The following is a 27,013-nucleotide window of genomic DNA, read 5'->3' on the forward strand; positions in this document are numbered from 1 at the left end:
TTGCCTCAGATCATAGGGATCAATATACTTAGATACCGGAATATTCAGGTCTGAACTCACTTTTTCATTCCCACCATCACGTTCACAAAGGCCTCGTTCACATACCTTAGCTAAATTAAAGTAATTTCCTGTAAGATCAGATAGTCTACTAGTCAGCAGAGACATCTTGAAACAAAAAGTTCACCTTACTGTCACTCACAAAGCAGTTTAGTCACTGTCTTGTCTGTTAGCTAGAACCCTGGCTTCTTGAAGACGGCTCAGCGATACAACTTCTGATAGGTCCTTAATTCTAACTACTTGATCGCCAGACTTTGCAAGGATACGGCCCTGTACTGACCAAGCATTTCTCATACCCACTACAACCCTAGCAGCATTTAGAACTTCCTGTCTACGACGAGTAAGACTTTCACTTGCAAAACATTTTGATCCCTTCTGCTTGCTCCTATTTTTCAATACTTCTCTTGCAATTGTTGGGTTTTTAAATCCGACTTCAACTGGGGGGGGGGGGGAGGTTCTGCTACCACTGGGCTGTCCCAAATATTAACATCCACAATGCCAGACTCGAACACCGATCGTAGACCTAGTTTGCTTGTTATTAAGTCTAGCACATTATTTATGGGATGCCTTGTTGTTTCATTCAGACCAGGTAGGTGGTAAATAACTACGTAGGAAGACTTACTAGCTTGTTGCATTTCATTGAAGTCATACTGCAGTTTTGACAATGCTTGTGCTAAGAAATCAACTTTAGACTCCAGCGCTCCAATTCGGTCGACTAATGTTTCATGGCTACTTTTAAATTCCAGCATAACGGATGAATAAACAGTTTGTGTTATTTTCTCAAGGTCATCTTGTGAGAGTTTGACCTTACCGAGCTCCTTTGCTATATTTTTCTTAAAAATATCACTAATTGAGTCATTAGCCTGCGAAATCTCCGCTCTCAGTTCAGAAATCTCAGGCCGTACTTCCTTCTCAATTCCAAGGCTAGCAGCAGTTTCCATGTAACAGTTTGGATTTTTATTCAGGTCAGCCATTGCTTTTTTGATCGATGCATGTTTACTAGCACCGCATGCCAGTTTATTAGTTTCAAAGTCCAACATGTTTTAAATCGTAACAGTTGCTGTTTTACGATCCCCGTACTTGAACACTAGAAATTTCTTTCCGGGACTAAGACTAAGAAAGCGCCAGCGTCTATACTTGATTACTTTAGTGACGGGTGGTTGCATGGTGCAGGTTCGTATTTGTTCATTGGTAACTCGGTGGTACCAGCGGACGTACAACAATCGTCGGAGACAGTAATTCTCAAAGGCTAGCAGACGTTTCTCTAGAGTTTGGTCGAGTTTCCAGGTTTCACATGAGTAAAGCAGTATGCTCATCACGTTGCTGTTGAAGAGTCTCATTTTGAGCCTTAATGAGAATTTTGGAGATTTCCATATTGATGAGAGCCGATTCAAGTCATTCTGTGCCATCCCAATTCTGGTCTGGACCTCTTTAGCTATGTTACCTATCTCTTCGACTATGCTGCCAAGGTATCGAAACCATGATACTTGCTCGACTCCTTCGCCCTTATGGAAGATCTCGAGAGGCTGATTGCTACAAACAACCATACATTAGGTCTTCTTTACAATAGCGTGTAGCCCCACTTTTTCGGCTCGGTCTGTTACATGGTTAAATAATTCTTGCAGGCTAGCCTTGTTTTAATCTAGGAGGGTTAGGTCGTCAGCAAGTTCTACATCTGAAAGTTGTTTTAAGTTACTAAGTCTTACTCTTTTGCCGTTAGCATTTCGGAAGATGAAGTCGATGACAATGATGAACAGGAGGGGAGACAACAGGCACCCCTGCTTAACCCCCGAAGCGATTTGGAACAATCTTGTGTCACCAGTACTGGTACGAACGCAGCATTCTTTTTCTTCGTACATGGCTATGATCAGATTTACTATTTTCTCTGACCATAGTGGGATACAGTCTTCCGCAGTGTTTCTCGATCGATTGAACCAAATACTTTTTCAAAGTGTATGAATAAGATAAGCAATTTCCTCCTCCGTCCATTGCTCTCTTTAATCAGCATTCGCATAATGAAGGTAAGGTCAGCGAACACTCTCCTAGGTCTAAAGCCACTTTGTTCCTCGAGGAGGTTTCAGTCGACCTGATTGATGATTCTTTTTAGTAGTATCAGACTGAACAGCTTAGCAGCTGCAAATGAAAGGGCGATTCTTCTCCAGTTTCCACAGGACTCGACATCTCCTTCCTTAAATAGTTTTACTATAATGTCTTTGCTCTAATCTTTGGGATTTCTTTCCGTTTCCCAGACGGTCCTGAAAAGGGTGAGCCAAAGTGTCATAAATATGCCCAATAAAATTCTTATAATTTCAGCCGCGATGCCATCAGCACCAGATGACTTGCCATTTTTTAGCTTCTTGGCTGCACTTAAGATCTCAGTGGGAGAGATTGGGTCTAGGTTAATCGCAGAATCGAATAAAGGTACTTCTGGGATACGGGGTGTCTGAGGCAGTCTAGGCTGATTAAGAATATTCTCGAAATGTTCTGCCCAACGTTCCTTAACGTTCAACGTCCTCTTTCAATGAACCTTGGGCAGTTTTTGCACACCCCTCAATACCATTCGTTATTTTTTAGACGACCCTTGAGTCACCTTTCTTGGCAGCTTCCTCTGCTTGTTCAGCTTTGGCTTCCATGAATTTATGTTTGTCAATTCATGTCTTCTTCTTGACTTCCTTCTGCTTCTGAAGGTACATGACTGAGAGGCGCGTTTGGTGATCACCTTGTGCGCTATTCTTCTGTCTCTTTAAGGCGGTGCGTTCAGCTGTGGTCTTCCATGTTTCATCAGAAATCCATCTTTCTTTAGTTCTCTTTCGGACGTCTAGGATCTCTTTCGTTGATTCTGCATAGGCAGACAAGAGTTTAGTCCATATCGATTCAACGCTTCCTGCGTAATCGGTGTTGGGACTTCCCAGTACTTCAAAGCGTTTTTTAGAGGCAAGCAAAACTTTCTCTTCGTTGCTGCTTCGTTCAGCTTGTCCACATCAAATATCGACTGAATATGTCTCCTTCGTTTCTGAGCCTCAAGTTTTGATCTGGACCTTAGCGATAACTAGCTCATGGTCTGAACCTAACTCAAAATTTCTCATGGTTCTTACATCTAAGAGACTTCTTCTTCGAGCTTCACTCCAAAGAATATGATCGATTTGGAAACGTGGTCTGGGGATGTCCAATGGTATTTATGAATGTTCTTATGTAGAAATAACGTTCCACCGGTTAACAACCCGTGTTCAATAGCAAGATCGATCAATAGCGAGCCGTTTTCATTAAGGTTATCGACGCCATGTCTCCCGATAACACTGGATGCGTATTCAGTGTCGTCGCAAACTTTGGCATTAAAATCTCCGAGAACACACATAATGTCAAGCCGAGGTGCAGCTCTTATCACATCTTTCAAGGTACGGTAAAATTCATCTTTGATATCGCTGTCTGCGTCATTTGTCAGAGCATAGACTGAAACCAGTGTAATTTTAGCGTGTTGGGAAGCAAACCCGGCTGTGGGGATACGGCTGTTAACTGGTTTCAATTCTAATAAACCTTTGGAAGCTTTTGTGTTCAAGAGTAGAGCGAGTCCCTCACGGTGGTGGTCATCCCGTCCAAAAAATAGGAATTTATGTCCTTTCAGTATTTCTGTCCCGAAGCTGAGCCGACGAACCTCGCTCGTAGCTAGGATTCCCAGCTTAAATTGTAATGCCTGCTCGACAAGTTCATCAAGTCTACTATCCTTACGCAATGTCCTTACATTTCAGAATCCAAGGCGTAGGTATTTTTTTTTTTTTTGCAGTCATAAAATCAGTCCTTGGGCATGCAGTGTTTGCCATCAGTCAGAAGTTGGAGCTATCTATCACTGATCTTTCTGTAACCATTAATTTACCCAGGGAATGGGTGGTTAGCCCATGGCCCCCACCCCTCCTCCTTTCTCAACACGGGCTCAAACTTCAGAATTGAGAAATCTTGTGTAACTGGCAGGTAGTTGAATCTTTGACAGGGACATTAAACTCATCACAGAGCATCACAAGAATGAAAATCATTACATTTACTCCAAGATGTAACTTAACAGCAAGACAGTTCTCAACTTTCATTATCAGTCTTATGATTTACTCCCCTGAAGGAACACTATAATGACAAAAGTATGATAAGCCTACAAATCAATTCTCTATCCAATACTGTTTCCTAATTCAATGGTTATTGCTAGGACAAATAAGTCCTAACCAACCTCCCCCTGTTGAGGCAAGATATAATCCTAGACTATATACAGAACATTGCTGATTCTGTTGGTTTGCATTGTTTTTTGCACTTATTTCGCATCAGCAGTTGGTTCATCAAGTAAAATGATGACAATTTGAATGAAAAAAAAAACAATCAGCAAAGTTTTATATACAGCCTACAGGTATATCTGGCTACATTAGTGGAACAGGGGAGAAGGCTACACAATTTTCATGTTAGAAACCCCTAGGCCTATATTTGGGAAAAGTGTTGAATAGGTATAGGACACAAACCATATCGAAAAAAAGAAATACTTTTTGCAAATGAGAAAAAAGGAATTGTAATTTTTTAGATGGGAAAATACTCTTTTAAATACTTCATTCAATGTTCTTCGTAAATATAATAGTTTGCACCATGATCATTTCATTCAGCTTCCCACTGCAGTGCCAGACATTACATAAAGGTTTACTGACTGTGTTCATTTTTATTCAAACAGTCTTTGGTTACTATTAGGATCCAATTTTTGATGAGAAAAAAGCAAAAAGATAATGGTAAATCCACGAAAGTCAGCAAACATTGTACACGGTCTAGGGCTTTACCTGGCCCCATTAGGGGGGACTCGGGTGCAATTATGGTGAGAGAAATTACTATTCTTAGAGGTAGTATTGAACAAAGAATCTAATAAAACGTTTTTTCTCCTATCTGATTTCTACCCTACACTGTACCTTTACCTAACAGAGAATCAAACAGCACTACTCGTTTGCTATTATTAATTTAAAAAAAAAACTTTCCGAAAAAGAAGTTTCTTAAAAAAAAGTAAAAGCTATATTACACTTAGAATCAGAAGAAATAGAAACCTACAATAACTCAAACTCAAAACGACCATAAATTACACAATCATAGCAAAAAAACATACAACAGGTACTAATATAAATTAGTAAATAAATATTAAAATGAGTAAAGCTTATGTCGATTATGCAAATCAAGCTTTAAACGAACAAAACTACTTTGCTATTGAAGCATAAACGAAACCCAAAACGAACAGAAATTAAATAAACAATCATAGAAAACAAACACACAATAGGTACTAAATGAATAAGGAAATCTTAAAACAAGTTAAACTTAAATTGAATATACATATAAAACTTGAAATGAACAAAATCCCTACAATCAAGAGTTTGGGTTTCGCCTCCTTCTCTCACTGTAAAAGTCGAAAACATGCTGCGTCATTGGCGCTTTACTGATAGCTATATATGTCTTGAACAGTCTTGGAAAGTACAAATAAAATCAAACTGAATATTTAATACATAATGATATTAATTGTTGAAACATTATCAGTTCAAAATTTTATTTCACTGTAATTATTATTTTCATTTCTGTAATAACTGGGAAAGAAAATATTCGTGATCTAATTCGTTTTCAGTGAAGCACTAATGACGCAATTGGCTTTAGACTGTTACAGTTAGGGAAGGAGGCAGCATCCAAACTCTTTTTTGCAGTGAAACTATATTTTTCTTGAACATTCTTGGAAAGAACTAATAAAATTAAACTTAATATTTGATATATAATGATATTAATTGCTGAAAGCTCATCAGTTCAGAACTTAATTTTTATGTCTATCTTCAATATTGTAACAAATACAAAACAGAATATTTGTACTGTAATTCGTTTTCAGTAAAGCGCCAATGACGCAGTACGTTTTAAACTTTTACAGTGAGAGGAGAAAAACCCAAATTCTTGTTAGTACTGATTTTTGTTCGTTTCAAGCTTGATTTGCATATTCAATTTAAGTTTAACTCATTTTAAGATTTCCTTATTCATTTAGTACCTATTGTGTGTTTGTTTTCTATGATTGTTTATTTAATTTCTGTTCGTTTTGGGTTTCGTTTATACTTCAATAGCAAAGTAGTTTTGTTCGTTTAAAGCTTGATTAGCATTATTCAGTTGAAGCTTTACTCGTTTTAAGATCTATTTATTCATTTATATCAGTAAATATTGTATGTTTTTTTTGGCTATGATGGTTTATTTAATTTCAGTTCGTATTGGGTATCATTTATTCTTTAATAGTAATTTCTGATCGTTTTGAGTTTGAAATATTGTAGGTTTCTATTTCTTCTGATCTCAAGTTTAATGTGGCCTTTACTTAAAAAAAACTTTTTCAGAAAGTTTTTTTAATTAATTTGTTTCCTTTTTCATTGCCAAAGTTTCAAGTTTGTCAAACTCTAAAATATTTTTTTATTCCAACATAAATTAACAGTCTTGGCAAGAACTAATAAAATTAAATTGAACATTGGATATATAATATTAATTGCTGAAAGCTCACCAGCTCAAGATTTTGCTTCACTCAGGGCCGGATTTAAAGTTTTACGCTTCTAGAACCAAGCGTTTTTGCAGGTCCGTTTTTGCAATATTTTTAGGAAAATCCCCATAACTTCGACGGTGGTGAAAGCTAAAGGGCCTAGCATACCTATTGGTAAATCCTTTCTTGGTTTCACTGCAACTTTCATTTCATTTCCAATGTTGCAATGTTGTTCCAAATTATTTCCAAAGTACAAAAGAAAATACTTGTAAAATAATTTGATTTAGTTAAGCGCCAAAAACACAGTAAGCCTTATGTTTTTATAGTTACGAAAATGGGCAGTAGCCAAAGTCTTGTTTGCAGTGAAGAATAAAGCCTTGAACAGGTTTGTAAAAAGCTAATAAAATTAAACTGAATTCCCATGATTTTTGGGATAAATATCGTTGTTGGGGTTCCACCCCTGTTTCTTTTCTTTTTTTCAGATAAATGACCTGTTTTCCGTTTCACAATTACATTTGCTTAGATTTGCCTATAGTATAATGTTCAAGTACAAGTCAAAGTCCCGTTACTAAGATAATAGTTCTGCAATATATAACTTTCAAGCTAAATTCTATTTTTGTCTTCCTGAACTTAGCCATTGATAGTTAATGATATTCAAAATGCCTTTGAATTTGTAGCTTTCATTTATAGGATTGGTCAGGGTCAATCCAGGGTCCACCTCTACAAAAAGTTCCTTGTATAGAAGTGGTGATTTTATTTTAGTCTGTTTTCAGAGTTGATACATGTATGTTTGGTTTAAGTGACTGTCGGGAGATATACAAGTGAGTTATTTTCTACAGCCATGTAAGGCCCCCTTTGCCTAGAGTTTGGCCCTTTTGGACGTTCGATCACGCTACCATACTCTAGTACAGGGTATACCATAACAGGGTATTACCATACTCTATATATAATTTACAATAGTGGTGGCCATGAGGCATTCCACTCCAATAAGTGGTGGCAGCGACTAAATTAGCTATCAAGAGCACTGGTAGTAAAGGAATCCGCGATTTCCGAAGAGATGATTAAACTTGGCCGACACAGTAGCCTATTGTGATTTCATATAAAAAAATCGCGGAAAAAAGACTAAATCAGAAATATTACAAAAAAACTGAATGTGCGTTGCCTAGTTGGACTTTAATAAATTTTTGCGAATCAATATATCATGCAACTACGGGTGGATTTAGCCTAGAAGTAGTAGGCTACAAAAATTTGCATGGAAAGACACATTTGAAGTATTGCAAATTTAAAAATTTTATGAGCATGAGCCAAGCTTCACCTAAGAACGACGCATTGTATGAGCGAGGGTACCTTTGACAAGAGGGTTTAGGTCTTGCCTAATTACATATACAAGTTTGAAAAAATACGCAAATCGACCATTTTTCACCGTGATAATGAGACAGTTGTAAGATTTTGAGAATAAAATGAAATTAAGGGAATAATTGAGTCTTGAGTTTACAGTGGGTGAATATCTCTGTATCAGAAAGCATTACAGGGTATAAAAACAGATCAGAGAAAGTGAAAGTTGGGTTATTGTTTGAGGGAATTGGCGAAGTTGGATTTAATCTTCAGTGGCGAAGGTTATAAGATTATTAATGACGGCAAATTAGGAAAATGTGTCAGTGTTGTGCGTACATTTGATAAGGAAGGTCAGAGGCACCTTTCCTATTGAGTAACCGGTCTAAGGATATTACATTTGGAGTACCAGTATCCGGGGTGGATACGTGATTTGTTTTGCAGGGTAGTTTCCTTTTTGAGTTTTAGTCCAGCTAATTCACTAGTGGAATATTCGCGAGGTTATTCAGTTTATTTTCTCGTCCAACGGAGGAAGAAAGAAAAGAAAGGGAACGAAGAGAAGAGGCAGCCGAAAGAAAGCACCGAGAGTACATGGAAAAAATACAGGATGAGAAACACAAAATTAAAAAGCTATTCAAGCATATGAAATATATCATCAGGCGCGTATGGATATAATTGAAAAAGATAGGCAAGCTAATGAAACATATCATCAGGCTCGTATCGAAACCTTTACTAAAGCTTTCAAAGCCCGTAAGGGAATGTGAATGAGTAAGAGATTATCAGACATTAAATGCTAAGACGGGAAAATATATAACTTCGTTGACAAGGGGGGAAGACGGACCGGCCCATAAAACAAAATGGGAGGCTAAGCAACCCTGTCGAAAAAAAAACGAAATGCTTGATACTCCAGTTCAAAATGTTGATAATCCGGAAAAATGGAATGCAGAAGTAAAGAGGCCATGTAATATTGAAAATAGGACGTGCGAAATTGATTTTTGTAAGAATTTTTAGAAAATAACAAAATTCAAAACACATGTACCGAATATGAGCCGCCGAAAATTTCATCCCAAATGAAGCACTAATTGCACCCGAGAAAAATTAGAATAAACTCATCGTACGTGCTTTTTATCGCAAAGTACGAGAAATTTTAGCACAATATGAAAAACCAAATGTGGGAATCCAATTCCCATTTGACGGAGATTTATTTAATACTACGACAAAATTAAACAAAACTAAAATGGAGAAAAGAAATATTAAACGTAAATACAATAAAGAGATGCAGTCAAAGATGGTGGACACTGGAGTCCAATTCAAATTTAAGGATGATTTATTATTTCGCATGATTCGAAAGGTTGAGAAAAGAGAAAAGAAATGCAAAAAAGAGACAAAAAATTGCAGATTCAACCTACAGTGGTGGAAAATAAAAATTAGGAGAACAAAATAACGAGAAGAAAAATAGCTCATGGGGGACAAAGAGGTTCAAGAAGCAGTGGGAAAATTACGAAACTACAGTAAGACGAAGAAGCTTATGAGGGAGGAGAAGGTCCATGACCTATTAAAAAAAACTACAGATAATCACAAAATAGAACTAAATGGACAACAACGGGTTACAGAAGGATTGGGAGATATTGAATTTCGGGTTGGATCGGAAAAGCTTGGGAAGGAACCAGAGATTAGTCCTATCAACTCTAAGGGAGACTTGGTCTCTTGTGGGGGGCGGGGGGCCTTTTCGGAGCCATGAATGATGAATGGTTCGCTTAAGGGACAACTAATTGGCCAGTTGTGACCCTGTTACCGAGATTTTGTCTCTCTGATATGGAGTCCTTGGGGGATACTCTCTCTAGTCACTCCATATTTCACCGAAACATTTGTCCAGTAACCCTATTCGCGTATTTAACTCTTCCTGGGAATCGATAATTATTTCCTGCAAACCTTATTCCTCAAGTTACGCATTCAAATTTATTCTTCAGTTGGCATCGAAGAGTGTTTTTCACTCGACTATACCAGGGGAGGGGACCCAGAAGCAATTGATGCATGATTTGTTGAGATTCCTATCTGATTTCCTTGTATCCCTATCGTTTTCAAAGGCCTTTGTTTTTTCGGCTATGGATTATTTCAAAATATGCCAAGGGGTAATTCGCGTTTTAACTGAGATGTGATGTTTATTCCACCAATGGAGATTACGAGGCTAGTTCAGCCAATTTTTCATGATGACTGGCATCATCGAATGTGCCAGAACCTGATTCTACGCTTCTTTCAAATGTAAATTCGTGATAGCGAAAAATCTTTTATTTAATAATGCTAAGAACGATTATTTTCTACAAAGCTTGTGGATTTCAATTTTCAAAGCCTCGTGCGGATGCCTACACGATTTAGACCATGGTGGTTCTGCAGTAGAGACGTGTGGATTACGACAGATGCAGAGCCAAGTGGTGGGACCAGTAGCACAGACGCTGGTGAAAGAAAGAAGGCAAACGGATGTTATAAAGTTCAAGTTCAGTGTTTATGTTTGTAAGGGTGGCCCAGCGCAGCACATGGTGGTCATTTATCTTACTGGGGGAGGTGTTGGGGTTCCACCTCTATTTCTTTTCTTTTTTCAGAAAAAAAAAACCTGTTTTCCGTTTCATAATTAGATTTGCTTGGATTTGCCTATAATATAATTTTCAAGAACAAGACAAAGTCCCTTGGCTAAGCTTGTAGTTTTGCAATAAGTTAACTTTCACGCTAAATTCTATTTTGTCTTCCTGGACTTAGCCATTGATAGTCAATGATATTCAAAATAACTTTGACTTTGTAGCTTTCATATATAAGATTGGCCAGGGTAAATCCAGGGTCCACCGCTAAACAAAGTTCTTTGTACAGAAGTGGTGATATTATTTTAGTCTGTTTTCAGAGTTGATAGATGTATGTTTGGTAATGAGTGACCGTCAGGAGAATACAAGTGAGTTATTTTCTACAACCATGTAATATTATTTTCCGTGGACCCAGGAATATAGGAAAAGAGTCGCAAGAAATACCGTCATTAGTATATTGACAGGAGGGCCTGTTTACCCTCAAAAGAGATAGCTAGAGGTATTAGAGGTGACCCAGGTGGTGGCAACATTGGCCTAGAGTTTGGCCCTTTTGATCATTTGATCACGCTACCATACCCTAGAACAGGGTACACCGTAACGGGGTATTACCATACCCTATATATATATATTTTACAATAGTGGTGGCCGCGAGAAATTCCACTCCAATAATCGTTAATTAGTTTTTTAGCTTGGGGGGTATAATTTTTGGCATAAAAATCTTTAATAAGCTTTTTTGGGGAGGCGCCAGATCATGGAGGAAGGGCCAGGCGTCAGGTTGCATGATTCATCATTGATACTTTACTTGGGGGGGGGAGAAGGATTATCAGGCCATGGAGGACCAGGGGTTAGCTACCATTGGTTTTGGAATACAATATTGTTAATAAGTTGTTTTGTTTGTTTGTTTGTCTTGGGGGGGGAGAGGGGGGAGTCGGGCCATGGAGGGCCAGGAATGAGTTCCCATAATTTTTGGAATAATATATCTTTAATGAGTTTTTTGTTTTGTTTTGTTTTTTGGGGGGGGGGGAGATGCAGAGGACCAGGGGTCAGCTCCCTTAAGTTTTGAACTAAAACATTGCTAATAAGTTTTTTGAGTGGGTTTGCAGGGTCAGGCTTATCTAATCTTTGAACAATTTTAAAAAGCCTCGCACAAAAACCTTATACGCTCCCAGGGCATAACATACAATACTCGCCCCTGGGCTCTGGCGGGGGGAGGAGGGACCCTGGAGTTTTTGTTATCTGATCTTTGGACTTATTTTAACAAAACGACTATCTCAAAATTTCGGTCGGATGGATTTGGGTAAAGAGGTCTCGGCGCCTAGTTACCTTCCAGTCCCTTTTGGCAGTTAAAGAGGCAACTATAACTTTCAATTTCCAATAGAATGAGCCCACTCCAAAGCTCATACGACCATTCCTTCCAAACAAAGCTTACATGATACCGGGCCATAATTTACAGCAATTGCCCCTGGGTTCTGAAGGGGGGGGGGAATTAACCCCGGAATCTTTATTTTATTTTGGACAAAATGAATGTCTCAAAAAATCGATCAGACGCATTTGGGGAAAAGAGGGTTTGTGAGGGGGAGGGCGAGTTGCCATTGGATTAATTTTGAACCTCAAAAAGGGAACTAGAACTTTCAATTTGTAGTCATTTGAGGTGCCACCGAGGTTTACCTCTTCCATAAAAACCTTATACAAGGTGCGTCCAATAAGTAATGAGACTTACTCTATAAAGAGGAATTTATTCATCCGATTTTAATAACACTTCAAAATTCTTCAAAATAGTTCCCTTGGGCGTCGATGCACTGCTGCCAGCGCGATTTTCATGATTTATAGGCTCCCTCGAAGTCAGCTTCTGAAATTCCTTTTAAAGAGTTGGTTATGGCCTTCTGGATGGCAGCAACGTCATCAAACGGCGACCTTTCAGGGCGGTTTTCAATTTGGGGAACAGAAACGTCTGCCAGGCTTAAATCAGGGCTATACGGAGGCTGTGGATTACAATAATCCAAAATATACGATATATATTTTGGATTATTTAAACTGTGAAGCTTGCTTTCATCCTGAATTGCAGCTGTTTTGAACTTGACCTATCATAACATTCGTTAACTCAGCGCTTTGAACTTAATTTAATTCAGTGAATGCTATTTCACAATATTTTATTGTGGATTAAATCCTATGAAGCTTGGCAGAGTTCATTGACCGTTATTTTGCAATATTTTGTTTTGGATTAAATTGACCTGGCCTAGATTCAAGCTATCAACTTGCAATTTGGATGATTTATGAGTTTTGTCACTGGACTTACCGTCTATGGACTCTGATTTCATTGCATTCTAACTGGTTTCAAGTGTTAATTTAAGCCTAAACATAGTATACATAGTGTGCAAGTTGGCAACCCTGCTTACAACGCAACTACGCCATTTACACCTATATAAGCTTATTGGGTTATTTACATTGGATCATTTTTTGGTGATCACCACTGTTTATGGTGATCGTCACTGGTTTTGATGATCGCCACTGTTTACGTGGTCCTGCCCCACTGAAAGGTATGAGTATTTGTTTCGACAATTGGAAAACCACTGGGATGTTTTAGGAGTTAGCTAATTTGCGGATTATTGTTACATTTATGATAGAAAACATAAACCAGCTCCAACTCGAAGAACTTAAAGGGCTAATGGTGTCAAATGGTGGAAAACTTGAATAAATCTTAGCTGAACAAAGGCTCAGTCTGATGCGCTAACCCAATTGTCTGTGGAAATTGAACTTTTGGGATCTGAGGCTACAGAGTTTGAAAAGAGGATATCGAATCTCGAGGGATCCCTATTACTAGAGACTGAAAGAACTGAGAAGCTTGAAAAGCAATTGCTCTTTCTAGATGTTAAGGAACGCAGCACGAATGTGATTATTCATTATCTTCCTACAGAGGCAAATCAGCCTACTGAAGAAACAGCCAAGAAATTGCTGATGAATTCTCTCGGAATTAAAACTGCAGTTCATATCGTGAAGTGTTTCAGGCTCCCGGTACCGAAGCCCAATTCATTTATTACAGATCGTCGAAGTCGTAAAAACCGTATCGCCCCAGATCCTGCCTTTGTTAAATTTTCTAGTGAAGCTGATTCTCAGCTTGTCATGCAGTGCGTCGGTAAACTATAGGGTTCGACCATTCAGCTTTGTACAGGTTTGCCGCCCAAGCTGAATCCTATATGAAACGAACTTTTGGCAAAAGCTAGGCGCATGAAGGATCTGTGCACGATAGTAAAATCGCGAGTTAAGCACCGTGGTATGGAATATGGCTTGAAGTGAAAAATGCGGATTCTTCGCCCAGGGGCGAGAGATCACGATAGTGTTTAGTTTTTTTTTTTTTTTTTTTTTTTTTTTTTTTTCATTTTTTTTGTTCCGCAATAGCTAAAAGAAATTGAGGAAATGTTTCTCTTATTTTTTCACTTCATTCATTTATTCTTGTCTTGTTTTCGTTTTTTTCTTTTTCTTCTTTGTCTGCTTCAAGAAAAAAAAAAGGTTCAGTTTTGCTGCTGTTTTCTTGTCTCTTACAGGTATGTCATTCATTTGATTGCTGCGACGTCTACCACCTTTATTGCCTATTTACATGTCGGATCGGAGACTCATCCAGAGATTTTGGTTGGTAAGTTTTAAATGCAAATTTAAATGTGGGTGGAGTTCAGACCGGCCGGCTGGATGCACTGGAGCCTTCTCCATTGTATTTGTAAAACTTTTTATTTGATGATAGTAATGACGTTGAGAATTATGATAATGCGTTGAAGCTTCGTCCGCGAATAGTTTATTCAAATCTTTGTAAAATTAAGAATAAAATGAATCCATCTGATCTGAGGTTGGGAGCGATCAACTGTCTAGGTCAATTAAGCAGTTTAGATTATCTATCATCGTTTTTGCCTTCGGCGGGGTTTGATTTGGTAGGTATACCAGAAACGTTTCTTGATCATATATCTAGTTCATTTGTATCTATGAGTGGATATAATTTTTTTCGTAAGGTATGTACTCGTAGGAAACGTGGAGGTCTTGCTTTATCTGTAAATAGTAGTATACTGGTTCGATTAATTAGTGAGTTTTATTTATTTATGTAGAAATAGTTTTTGAATTTTTGCTTGTGGAGTTAAATTCAAATTTTAAGTCAGTCCTGTGTTGCGTAATTTATTGTCCACTTAGTTCTTCTGTAAGTGGATTTGTCCAAAAACTAGATGCATTTATTCCGCAGCTGAAAGAGAAATATAGGAATCTTATATTGATGGGTGACTTCAACATCGATCTGTATCCAAACCATGATGGTGACCTGTCTGGTGGTTTGGAGTTGGTGCAATTCTTATCTACTGTTCTAGCCTCTGATTTACTTCCTTCGTGCAATATCCCCACGAGAGTTACAGAATCGTCAGCATCATTCATTGATATTATTTTCACAGACTTTAAGATAACTGAAAGCAGTGTTGCTGTCGACGATACTTCTGATCATTTTATTGTTTTAACAAGTATTGATATTGGACGGTCAAAAAATCAAACAAAAATGAAAAAATGTAGGAAGCTGGATGAATCGTCTATTTAGAAGCTGAAAGTTACACTGGAAGAACGGGGTTTTTCTGTGGTGTATTCTTGTTCAAATGCTAATGAGGCAGGGCAGGTGTTTGTCCAAGATTTAAGGCAGTTCTGGATGAAATGTGCCAGTTGAAACCGTTAACGTACCGGAAGCATAAAGCCCGTTTAAACCGTGGATTATGAAGGGAGTTTTAAAGTCAGTAAAGACAAAAAATAAGCTATATAAGCTTTTTCTCCAGTATCCTTCAATGAAAATAAACGGATATTTATAAATTATAAGAATAATTTAACAAAACTCCGCCGATCTGCAAAGAAAATGTATTACTCAAAAGCTTTCAACTATACCCAGGGATGCCCTAAAAAGATATGGATCTCATCAACTCCTGCCTTGGAAAAAATAATGACAAATCACTTCCACATGAGATGATGTCTCTGGATGGGGTAAACAGAGTTTCAGGCAAACAGGAGGTTATTAGCTTGCTTAACAGCCATGTTACAACTATTGGCGAGAGAACTGATACACCTACCCCAGCTTCACCCTCTTCTAATTCTACAAATACTGAATCACATAATTTTCCAACTTACCTACCTTCCCCCAGTCAAGACTCGATGTTTCTTACCCCGGTAACAGCACAGGAACTTATTAGCATAACAAAGCTGCTAAGAAATGGAAGTTCCAAAAGAACAGATGGGTCATCAACAAAGCTGCTGAAGGCAATAATTGACAAGGTTGCAGATGCACTAGCCCACGTGATAAATTTACGTTTTACCACTGGATTACTCCCCAGGATGTTTAACTCGGCCAAGGTCATCGCCTTGCATAAAGGACGTGACCCCCTAGACCCCACAAATTACCCCCCAATATCTATCTTTTCAGCATTTTAAAAGTTGATTGAGCAGTGTCTATACAATAGGATAGTATCTTATCTGTTGCCGAAGGACTTTTTCTCTCCGTCCCAGTTCGGATTTCGGAAAAACCACGCGACTGAGCACGCAGTTTTAATTATTACCCAATTTATTCATGATGCTCTTGATAATAACGAAATCCCTGCTACTATTTTTCTTGATATGAAGAAAGCATTAGACACCATTTCACACTTTATTTTACAGTGTAAACTTGATAACTGTGGAATTAAAGGCCCAGTGAAGATTTAATCATGTCGTACCTAACAGACTGGTCTCAATTTATGAGTGATGGTGATATTGTTTCCTGTGAAGTGCCCCAGTCGAATGTAGGTGCGGTGCCCCAGGGCTCAATTTTGGGTCCTCTTTTATTTCTCATTTACGTGAATGATATTTCTAGTGCTTTAAAAGAGCTTGGATTAACTGTGTTATTCATTGATGACGCTGCTTGCAGGGTTAAAGCTAATGATGAATCGGAACTACACACAAAAATCGAAAGAGCTGTAAAGCGCCTACTCCAGTGGTTCAAAGAAAACAGGCTAGTGGTGAATTGTTCAACGTCAAATTTTGTGATTTTCTCTCGAGTTGGAGTTTGCCTGCCAGGCCTGCGGTCTGTGGTCGTTGATGATCGCAATAGTATTTCTAGAAATGAGAACATTAGGTATCTCGGTATCCAGCTAGATCATTCAAATCTCATATAGATAAAGTGAAACTGAAGATAAGCCAAAATTCTGGAATAATGTATCGCCTTAAATTTCTCCTACCTTATCATGCTATGCGTTTTGTGTATTTTTCCCTTATTCACTTATACCTTAGTTATTGCCCACTCGTTCACTTGAACACCTTCACTAGTCATCTGGCTCCTCTACAGAGGCTACAAAATAAGGGAATCCGTATTCTAAAAGTTTGTTCAATCTCTCTCGTCACTGCCAGATTTGTCTCCCACGAAGAGTGCCTATAAGTTTCTTTATATCTTGCCTGTCTCTCAATTTCTTCAGTTCTTTTTTATAGTTTTTTAGGATGTTACTTCAAAAAAAGATCTGCCTTCAATGATGTATTCTCTCGATCTGCTTCCTATTGACCGTGTCCATCATCATAATACTCGTAATGGTTCTAATTCTTGTCAGCCTCTGATCAGATGTGAGCAATCTAGATTTAGCTTACGTAATTGCCTTATTAAATTTTATTTATCATTGGATGATAAAGAAATCGTTCACCTTTCCCTTCCCTTTTAAAAAAAAGTTTGAAAGTGAATTTACTTGATTAATATTAAAAGCTGGTCGAACGTTTTCTTTTAATATATTGGTTAAATATATTTTTTTTTATTATTGTTAGTGGTTTGGCCTATGATTGGTTTTGTCAGGTTTCTCTGATACCCAACCTAAAGATGTTTAATTTGTGTGTTTTTAGTCTTTGATCCGACATAATAAGTCGCGTTACGTCTTTTTTTTTCTTTTTTTATATATTTTTTTCATTGTCTTTTAATTTAGTATGCCCGAGCATTTTTTTTTAGTGTCCTTGCTGCCAGGCAAGTTTATATATTTAGTTGTGCTTTATTTTGAAGATTAAAACCTTGAAACTTGTGGTAAATTTGAAACCCCTATCCGGGCCAGGTAAGATGTCACATGGAAGGCAGTGTGGCTTGGAGCGTTGTTGTGGTGGAGCTTCCATCTATCGGCAATCTCTGGTCGCCTCCTCTTCACGTTCCAGTGTAGTCACGCAAGGATGTATTTGTAGAAAGCAGCGTTGACAGTTTGTCCTTGAGGCACAAACTCGCTGTGTACTACCCCATGGTTGTCAAAAAAAAAACAATGAACTGGGTCTTCACCTTTGACTTCGCCATTCTTACCTTCTTGTGGTGCAGCAGACCCCTTTGTGTGCCACTCAGAACTCTGGCGTTTGATCTCAGGGTCGTACTGGAAAACCCATGTTTTGGCGCCTGTTATTACGGAATCTAAAAGGTCTGCTTCACCTTCCATAACCTCCACTATTTCATGGCACAGGTCAACTCGTCGTTATATCTGTTCATCACTCAGCACTTTTGGCACCAATTTTGCACAAACTTTTCTCATTTTGAGGTTCTTGGTTGCAATGTTGTGTACTGTTGACTTGCACATCTTACATACTTCCACTATGAATTGCAGACTCAACTGACGGTCGGAGTCAAAGAGTCCATTAACTTTTGACATGTTTTCATCCAATGAGCTCGTCGAAGGGCATCCAGATTGATCTTTGTCCTGAACTGTCTCCGCCCATCTTTGAAGTCCTTGTGCCAATGAAAAACATGGGCTTTCAACATGGCATGGTCTCTGTAGGTCTGCTCAATCAAGGCAAGCGTCTCTGGAGCAGTTTTGACCAAGAGAAAGCAGAATTTGATGGCGTATTGCTGCTCTGTTGTCCGCTCCATTTTTTACTTTTTATCCTGAGACCAAAATCAAAAAACATACTTTGTGAAACTATTGATCCTCACTCTCTCACTGTCAAGAAGCGACTGCAGCGGGGTGTCATGCTTTGGTAAGACCCCAATCACCAATACCACCTATTGAGAGCACTCTGGTGGCTATTGGAAGGTCGAGCGTTGGCCAGTCTCATTTCTTTTTGGACGCACCTTGTATGCCCCTGGGGCCAAAGTTAAACCCTTCCACAAGCTCTTGAAGGAGTGATGTTGACTCCAAATTTTTATTTTATCTGATTGTTGGACTATTTCAAACAAAATGGCTATCAAAAAAATTGTGATTGAATACATGTATTTTAAACAAAAGGGTTATGTAAAAAATTTAATTGAAAGCATTTGGAAATAAGAAGGTTAGTGGGGAGGGGGGCTAGTTGCCATCAGGTTCTTTAGACTCTTAAAAAGGGAACTAGAACTTAAAATTTCTAATCAATTGAGTCCCCTCGAAATCTTGTACAATCACCTCTTCCATAAAAACCTTCTATGCCCCCAGGGCATAAGTTACAACCCCTCCCCCAAGCTCTGAAGGGGGGGGGGTGCATTAACCTGAAGCTTTTGTTATCTGACTGCTGGACTATTTCAAAGAGAATGGCTATCTCAAATTGATTGGATGGTTTTAAGGAAAAGAGGGTATGTGTGGGGTGGGGGGGCTTGATACCCTCTGAAAACTTTTTACTCTTAAAAAGGTAACTAAAACTTATACAACCATCCCTTCCATAAAATCCTTATATGCCCCTGGGACATAATTTACAACACCCACCCCCAGCTACTGGGGGGGGGCTATGTTATGCCTGTAGACTTTGTTATATGATCTTTTGTCTATTTTGAACAAAATTACTATATAAATAATTTTATTGGAACCATTTTGGGAAAAGAGGGTTGGCAGGGGAGGGGGCTAGTTGCCATCAGATCATTTTTGACACTAAAAAAGGGAATTAGATCTTTCAATCATCTGAGTCCTCTCTGAAGTCTATACAACCACCTCTCCTATGAAAAACCATATATACCCCCAGGCCATAAATTACTACCCTTCCTCCAAGCTCTGGGGGGGGGGGTTGTTATGTTGACCCCAAAGCTTTTGTTATCCGATTGTTCGATTATTTCAAACATACTGGCTAACCTAAAATTTTTGATTGGATGCATTTGGGGAAAGAGGGTGTGAAGGGAGTAAATGCCCTCTGATCACTTTTGGCTCTTAAAAAGGTAACTAGAACTTTCAATTTCCAATCAAATGAGCCACCTCTGAAGCTTATACAACCACACCTTACATAGAAACCTTAAATGCCTCCAGGGCATAACTTAAAACACTTGCAGCAGGCTCTGGGGGGTTGTGTCAACCCTGGAGTTTTTTATCTGATATATTTGAACTATTTTTAACAAAATGGCTATCTCAGAATTTTATTGGATGGCTTTGAGGAAAAAAAGGTGTGTCTGTGGGGGGGGGGGGGGTTGCTAGTTGCCCTGTGATGTCTTTTGACTCTTAAAAAGTGAACTAGAACTTTCAATTTCCAACCAAATAAGCCCCCTCTGACGTTTATACAACCACCCCTTCCATAGAAACCATATAAAACCCCAAGGCATAACTTACAACACCTGCCCTAGCCCTGGGGGATTGTGGCAACCCCAGAGTTTTTCTTAACTGATATTTGAGTTATTTTTCACAAATTGGCTATCTATTTTAAACAGGAAACTGATTGAATTGAATATTCTTTTCTTATCTAAGTGTATCAGATATAGGGTCCACGTTTTGCATTGCCAAAATTTAACGAAGGCTTCAAGAGATGGTATTTAGAGTCACAACTAAGCACAGTTATCCTCTTTTGAAGGAAAATTTTGACAGTGTTTCCAAAATTGCACTGTTGAATCATTGATGCCTTTACACTATAAGGTTCCTATGGGCGGGATGGTTGTATAAACTTTGGAGGGGGCTCATTCTATTGAAAATTGAAAGCTCTAGTTCCCTTTTTAAGAGTCAAAAGGGACCGGATGGCAACTAGCCCTCCCCTGCCGTCTTTACCCCAAATCCATCCTATCAAATTTTTTAGATAGCCATTTTGTTAAAATAAGTTCAAACATCAGATAACAAAAACTCCAGGTTCAAAACAAAGCCCCCCTCCTGATCCTGGGGGCAAGTGTTGTATGTTATACCCTGGGGGCATATAAGGTTATTATGCAAGGGTTTTTAATAGAGGCCAAATATCCAATAAGCCCAATCCCACTCAAAAAAAACTTATTAACAATATTTTAATTTATGAAAGGGAGTGGACCCCTTGCCCTCCCTGCATAGCCTAATCCCCCAAATAAAACAAAAAAAAATATTAATGATATTTTATTCCAAAAATTATGTGAAATAACCACTGACCCTACCCCCCCCCAAAAAAAAAAACAACTGATTAATGATATTTTACTCCAAAAATTATGGGAGATGACCCCTGGTCCTGCAGTGCTCAATCCCCCCCCCAAAAAAAAAGATATTATCAATGATAAATCATGGGAGTTGACCCCTGGCCCTCCCTCCATGGCCTGACATCTCCACAGAAAACAAACTTATCAACAGTATTTTATTCCAAAAATCAAGGGAGCTGATCCTTGGCCCTCCCTCCATGGTCTGAACCCCCCCCCCCAAAAAAAAAAAACTTATTAACAATATTTTATTCCAAAAATTAAGGGAGCTGACCCCCAGCCCTTCCTCCACGGACCGACCCCCCCCCCCCCCGCCCAAAAAAGATAATAAATTATCAATATTTTAATCCAAAAATCATAAGAGTTGACCCCTGACCCTCCCTCCATGGACCGACCCCCCCCCCCCCACACAAACACAAAAAAAAATTATTAGCAATATTTATTCCAAAAATCCTGGGAGTTGACCCCTGGCCCTCCCTCCACGGCCCAAATCCCCCACTCCAAAAAAATTATTTATATTATTTCAGGAACCATGGGAATTCAGTTTAATTTTACTAGCTCTTTCCAAAACTGTTCAAGACACCTACAGTCTTCACTACAGAAAATAATTTGCTTGCTGCCTGTTTCCCTAACAGTAAAAGCATGAGGCACTAAAGCTAGCTTAAAGCTTAGACTGAGTAAAGCTTAAACTGAATACATAAATCAAGCTTAGAACAAACAAAAGAAAACCAGCATTTTTTTATCACAATTGCTTTCAACCAAAAGCAGTATGCCCAAAATTGTCTAAAATGCTGGAAAACTGCATGTTTTAACTCATAAATTTTAAGGCTTGAACAAATGATGGCATTATTAACTTTATAATAACAAACCAAAAACTATCACTGACTATTTTTTTAAACAATCTAGTTGCTTTAACAGAGAGAGCAGTCCCCCTTCCCCAGAGAACTACTCTTTGTTTAAACAACTGTTTTAAAGGAAACAACTGTTTTCTGTCTTTACATAAAAAAAAAGAAAAGAAACAGATCTTCTGTTGTTTGTTGACCTCACAGTTTATAGAATTAGCGGTATGATCATTCCCTATCTCACCCATTATAAAAACCCGGACCGGGGTGCGAGTGCTCCAGAGAACGTTTTTGCAGATATAAATATAAGCGGCATCAGATCTTTTCACGGGTAGACAAGTCAGATTTCTCTTGGACGCGAAACTTGGCTTCAACGTTGGAACACTAATTTTGAAGAAACTAATTTTAAATTAATTTACTCCAATACATAAATGAAAATCGGTAGTTAGTAGTGTATTTGTTATTATTAGATGTTTTTAGGAATTAAAAATAGGTTTTGAAGTCTCAAGTTGGTTTCAAAGGCATTTTGAGAAAGTTTCTGCCAAAATACGTGTTCCAGGGTAATTGGACTGCTGATGGCAGATCAAATGAGAGGAGCTGTTTGTACGCGCCGATATAAATATATATATATATATATATATATATATATATATATATATATATATATATATATATATATATATATATATATCAGATGTTTATAGGAATTACAAGTAGGTTTTAAGTCTTGAGTTGGTTTCAAAGGCAATTTTACGAAAAACACTTCTTAACAGACGTTTGGTATTTTCTTAATTAGAACCCAAGTCCTAAAATTGGTCTCAATCAGGAACCCTTATTGCTATCTAAATTCAGAAAGTGCAAAGATTTTCAAACAGAGGTGTTTATTGTTTAAAGTTCAGGAAAGGTCTGCCCATTTTATATGAAAACATTGATTGAAAACAAAACTAGTCTTATCTAGGCTCTCTGCCAAAACAGGTAACTAGACTTTTCAAATATCACAGGAACTACAATCTGAGAAAATAAATATCACGACGTGAAAAAAAAATGATAAACTATCTAGTTGCGGATCCAGAGGGGGGGGCGAGGGTTACCCCCGTAAAGTAGTCTAAAGTAGTGTAATTTACCTAATTAACGCAAGTTTGCATTAATTAAACTTGCTCCTAACGTAAGTTTGTCGGATCAACCTGCTTTGTGCCCCCTCCCCTAAAAAAATCGTGGATCTGCCCCTGAAACCATCATACCTCTTCCACCAGTTATTAGAAGAAAAAAAAATACTTATTTTCACAAATTTCATCAACCCCCCACCTCCTTTTTTACAAAATCCTACATAGGCCAATCATTTGAGTCTACTGTATGTAAATAATAGATTAAGTCATAATTTGTATATAAATTAAGTCATACCTGTGAGATGGGACAGTTGCAAACTACTTGGCTGGCTCACCAAGTTTTTTTCTGCTTTTGCTATTACGAATAATGCAATTTGTAACCATTTCTCATTGATTGATGAAAACACACTAACCCGCTAATGCAGAAATAAGTGGGAGGAGCTTTTTGTTCACACCGAGAATGAAGACCAGAAATGATCTGCGATAAACTTACTGGATAATTCTATAAACTGTGGTTGACCTGTTCTATTTCATTCAAGTCATGTTTATTTATTTTTTTCTGTTCCTTCAGAAAAACTGAACAGTGTCCATGGTTACTTTGGAAATTTGTTACATTAGAGTAATAATAATAATATTTTATTAACCATCAAAATCAAACAAAAGAGACAGAGTACATAAAAAATACAAGTTTTAGACACAATGTAATACTCACTAGCAGGAAAAGACTGGTTAAACCATAGAGAAAACAAAAACACACTGAGTTCTAGTGGCGGAGGATTTCAAACCACAGATGGCTTTTAACATTATTATTGAACTTTGAGATCTGATTAAGGATAGCTGAAGTTGGGTCTGCTTTATTATAATTCCTAATATTTTATAATCTGGATGCTGATGCAAGAGCTTAAGATTGGCTTTCAGATTTACATACATATCTTTTAAAGGAAGAAGGGTTCCTTTTTTTACACCATGCTTTCCCATATCCAATATCAACTCATCATGAATCAAAGAGTCAAAGGCACATTGAACATCATATACCACAAGAGCCAAACTTTCTCCAGTTTTCTTGGTATCAACAAGAACAGATGCTATGGCAGACAGTGTATGGCAACAACCCAGACACGGCTGGAATCCAAACTGTGAGTCCAGGCTATAACACTTATTTCAGACTTCATTAATTATCAAAAGCTCAAATATTTTACAGAAAGTTGTTGAAACCATGATTGGCCAAAATGATGAACATTCCCGATGACATTTACCTTTCTTGGGGATTGGATTTAAAGCCCCAATACAAAAAGATGACAGAACTATTTTGGTGACAAAAATCCTTTGAAATAACAGTGTAATATGATGAAGGAATAATTGACTACATATTTTGACATGGAACATGGAAATATTATCTGAACCCCTGGATTTCTTTCTCTTTTTCAGAGGCTGAGAACACGTTCTCATAATATTCGACCCAAGTTGATTCAGGGATGTCATAATCCAGTATATTATTAAGGCAATTACTCTGTGGTTTTAGCACCATTTTCCAAAGCTCATTTGGATTACTAAGAACTTTATCAGAATAAACTGACAGAATTGAGCTCCTATGCTTGGCAAGCTCATTCGCAACCCGTTTTTTAGTCTGCAATCTTATCTGGTTTACAGTACCAGACCTGGGAGAGCCACAGTCTCTCTAAATTGTCAACCAAAATTTTGCCCTATCAAATGCTTCACAAAGTTCTGGGTTTTTTGACCACCCGATAATTTCCGTGCCACTTTTAATATGCTTAGTAGGAACAGCCGGAAGTTTGGCAACATGCAAAGAATGAATCAATTCCACACAGTATACATTTAGCTTCACTTGCGTATCAACTGAGTCTGCAGAAGCAGACTTACAAAGTAGATCATAGGCTCCTCTTCCAATTCCAAACACTTTACACCCTCATAGGAAGTTCCCCTTTCCTTTAATCTTTTCCTATGACATTTTCCCACTCCAACTGAGGATAGTCTGTATTCTCTTTAGCCCTAGACAGTTGGCCAAAAAGGACAATCTTTGACAACCTGTCATTATTTATCTTCAGAACAAACCCTAACCATCCTAACCTTTCTCTCATTATACCCCTAGAGAGGCAAGAATGAACCACACTTTTCATACAGCCTACTGTTTGAAATACAGTCAGTCAGTTTGATATAAAAAACAATCTGTAGACAATTTCTCTAGAAATCATCTAGCAAATCTTTCTCCATTTTCTGAAGTGTCCATCCTTAAGAACCATTCTTTACCACAGTCATCACTGTAGCCTCCAATATACTAATCTTGGTTCACAGAATTACCTTCCTATTCTTCTATAATTTTTACAACATTAGAAAAACACCCTGGGCCTTTGCTATTCTACTTTTAACATCTTCACTGCTCCCACTATCTTTACTAATAATTCTGCCAAGGAAAGTGAGACTGTTCACTTGATTAATCTTTTTGTGACACCACTTTCTCATCTTTAAATTGGACTATTCCTAGCCTTAGACTTAGTCTTCTAAACATTAATTTTTAAACCTCTTTTAGCACCCTGAACTTGCAAAACATCATCAATACAATCTAAGTCTAGGGAAATTTTTCCTCCCTATTTGATTCTGTGTTTTCCCATTGCCTTTTCTTGGCTCCTTAAGACAGAGTTTACCAAATGATCCACATAAATGGAAATAGAAAATAACCCTGCTTAAACCTGACTTAATACAAAATGAACAGCTAACCTCATTTCTTACCTTAACCACAGCATTGTTATTATTGGACACAGCACTAATCACTTTAATGTATTTGTCAGGTATACCATAGAAGGATAAGACCTTTTCTAAAGCTCTTCTATTAGCTGAATTGAATGCTAGCTCATAATCTAAAAAACTGAGGCCTAAAGGTGTTTGATGCCTCAGGCACTTCTTAATTATTAACTTAAAAATGAAAATTTGGTTTAGTGCATCCTCTATTGCTCCTAAAACTGTACTGTTCTTCTCTTAAAACTTTGTATACATCATCTTTAACTCTGAAAAGTATCATCACACTAAGTAATTTGCTACCTAAAGAAATTAGGTGAATGCCTCTATAATTACCAAACTCACTCTCATCTCATGTTGTGATTGGACTGTGTATGTATTGTGGAATAAAAAAAAAACCTTTCTTATAGGTCTACAGGAGTTTAATTAGAATTTCCATTGAATTATGAATTTTAAACTAAACATCATAGTCTGAAACCATGGACAAGATAATAAGTTACATTTTAGGGCCCCCTTAAGGGCTCAAAATGAAATTTCCCCTAGAAACCATTATTATATTTGGGTCTGTCTTTATTTAGCTCTTTCTGAACATAATAATTGCCTTTGTTGTAAATTCAATTTCAACCTCATCCAAATATATAGCCTATAGGCTATTATAAATTCCCTGTATGTGCATTGATTCTTGATTTTGTCATGATCAATTCAATTTACTGGTATACTGTTTAACATGAGTGGCACTAACAGAGGAACATGAACTATATCTAAAATAAGAGATAAGGTAGCACATCCTCTTTGAGGGTCTGTAAAGGGCTTAAAATTGAATTTGCAACAAAATCAATTAGGCCTACTACAGTCAGAAAGAACATTAAAAAGGCATCCTGGGCTTAAGGACTAAATAGTTCTTTTTGTTTTTAAGTAGTTTCTGAATTTTCGGGGGATTTTTTCAAATACTTTCTGTTGCTTCGGGATTTACTAAAGGTATTTCCATCAATTGATCTGCTGTGGGTAGGCTATCTTTAAGTGAAGCAACACTGTAAAAAAAAGTAGGCTGTGACCTAAAATTGACTCACTGTAACTTCCTATCAAAACAATGAAAAAGAATACATATTTGAGAAAAGTATTGGTCATAACAGGGGCTGTAGAATCTACTTTGAAATAGAAGATTTCTTCTGTATGGGTTTCAAATATGTCAGTGTTACACCCATGTCAAAGCTGTTTAAATATTTACAAATAAATACAGGGTTGCTCAAGCGCTAGTTGACGAAAATACGGATTGCTAAGGTAATCTGGGATTCCAATTGGGCAGAAAAATTTATTTTGGACCTTTACAGGAAGACCCCAACGCCGCGCCGGTTTTCTTTTTGGCGGTGAATAGCTGGTTTTTAGTGAAAACGGCGGCGCGTCGCCAATTTTTTCTGATGGCACGTTGCCAGCTGACGGCTATTTTTCTTATTAGGGAGGAGTTTCAAAACTGTTCATATGACCCGAAGTGACTTATCATTCAAATTCGAATAAATAGACAAGTTTTTTAAAGA

The 27,013-nt window shown here is 37.8% G+C and overlaps 1 protein-coding gene across 1 annotated transcript in view; it reads right to left on the reverse strand.

Moving 5' to 3' along the window:
- Window positions 1–26,684, reverse strand: part of LOC148956496 (2-phosphoxylose phosphatase 1) — an 86,729-nt gene extending 60,045 nt beyond the window's left edge. The window contains exon 1 of the mRNA XM_089108372.1: window positions 26,549–26,684. Within this exon, the coding sequence (XP_088964498.1) occupies window positions 26,549–26,606 (58 nt within the window). The 5' untranslated portion in view covers window positions 26,607–26,684. The remainder of the gene's footprint in view (window positions 1–26,548) is intronic.
- Window positions 26,685–27,013: the final 329 nt, after the last annotated feature.

Source organism: Artemia sp. Qi Xiang Cuo, chromosome 1 (assembly GCF_049724085.1).
Source record: "Artemia sp. Qi Xiang Cuo chromosome 1, ASM4972408v1, whole genome shotgun sequence".
Taxonomy (NCBI): Eukaryota; Metazoa; Arthropoda; class Branchiopoda; order Anostraca; family Artemiidae; genus Artemia; species Artemia sp. Qi Xiang Cuo.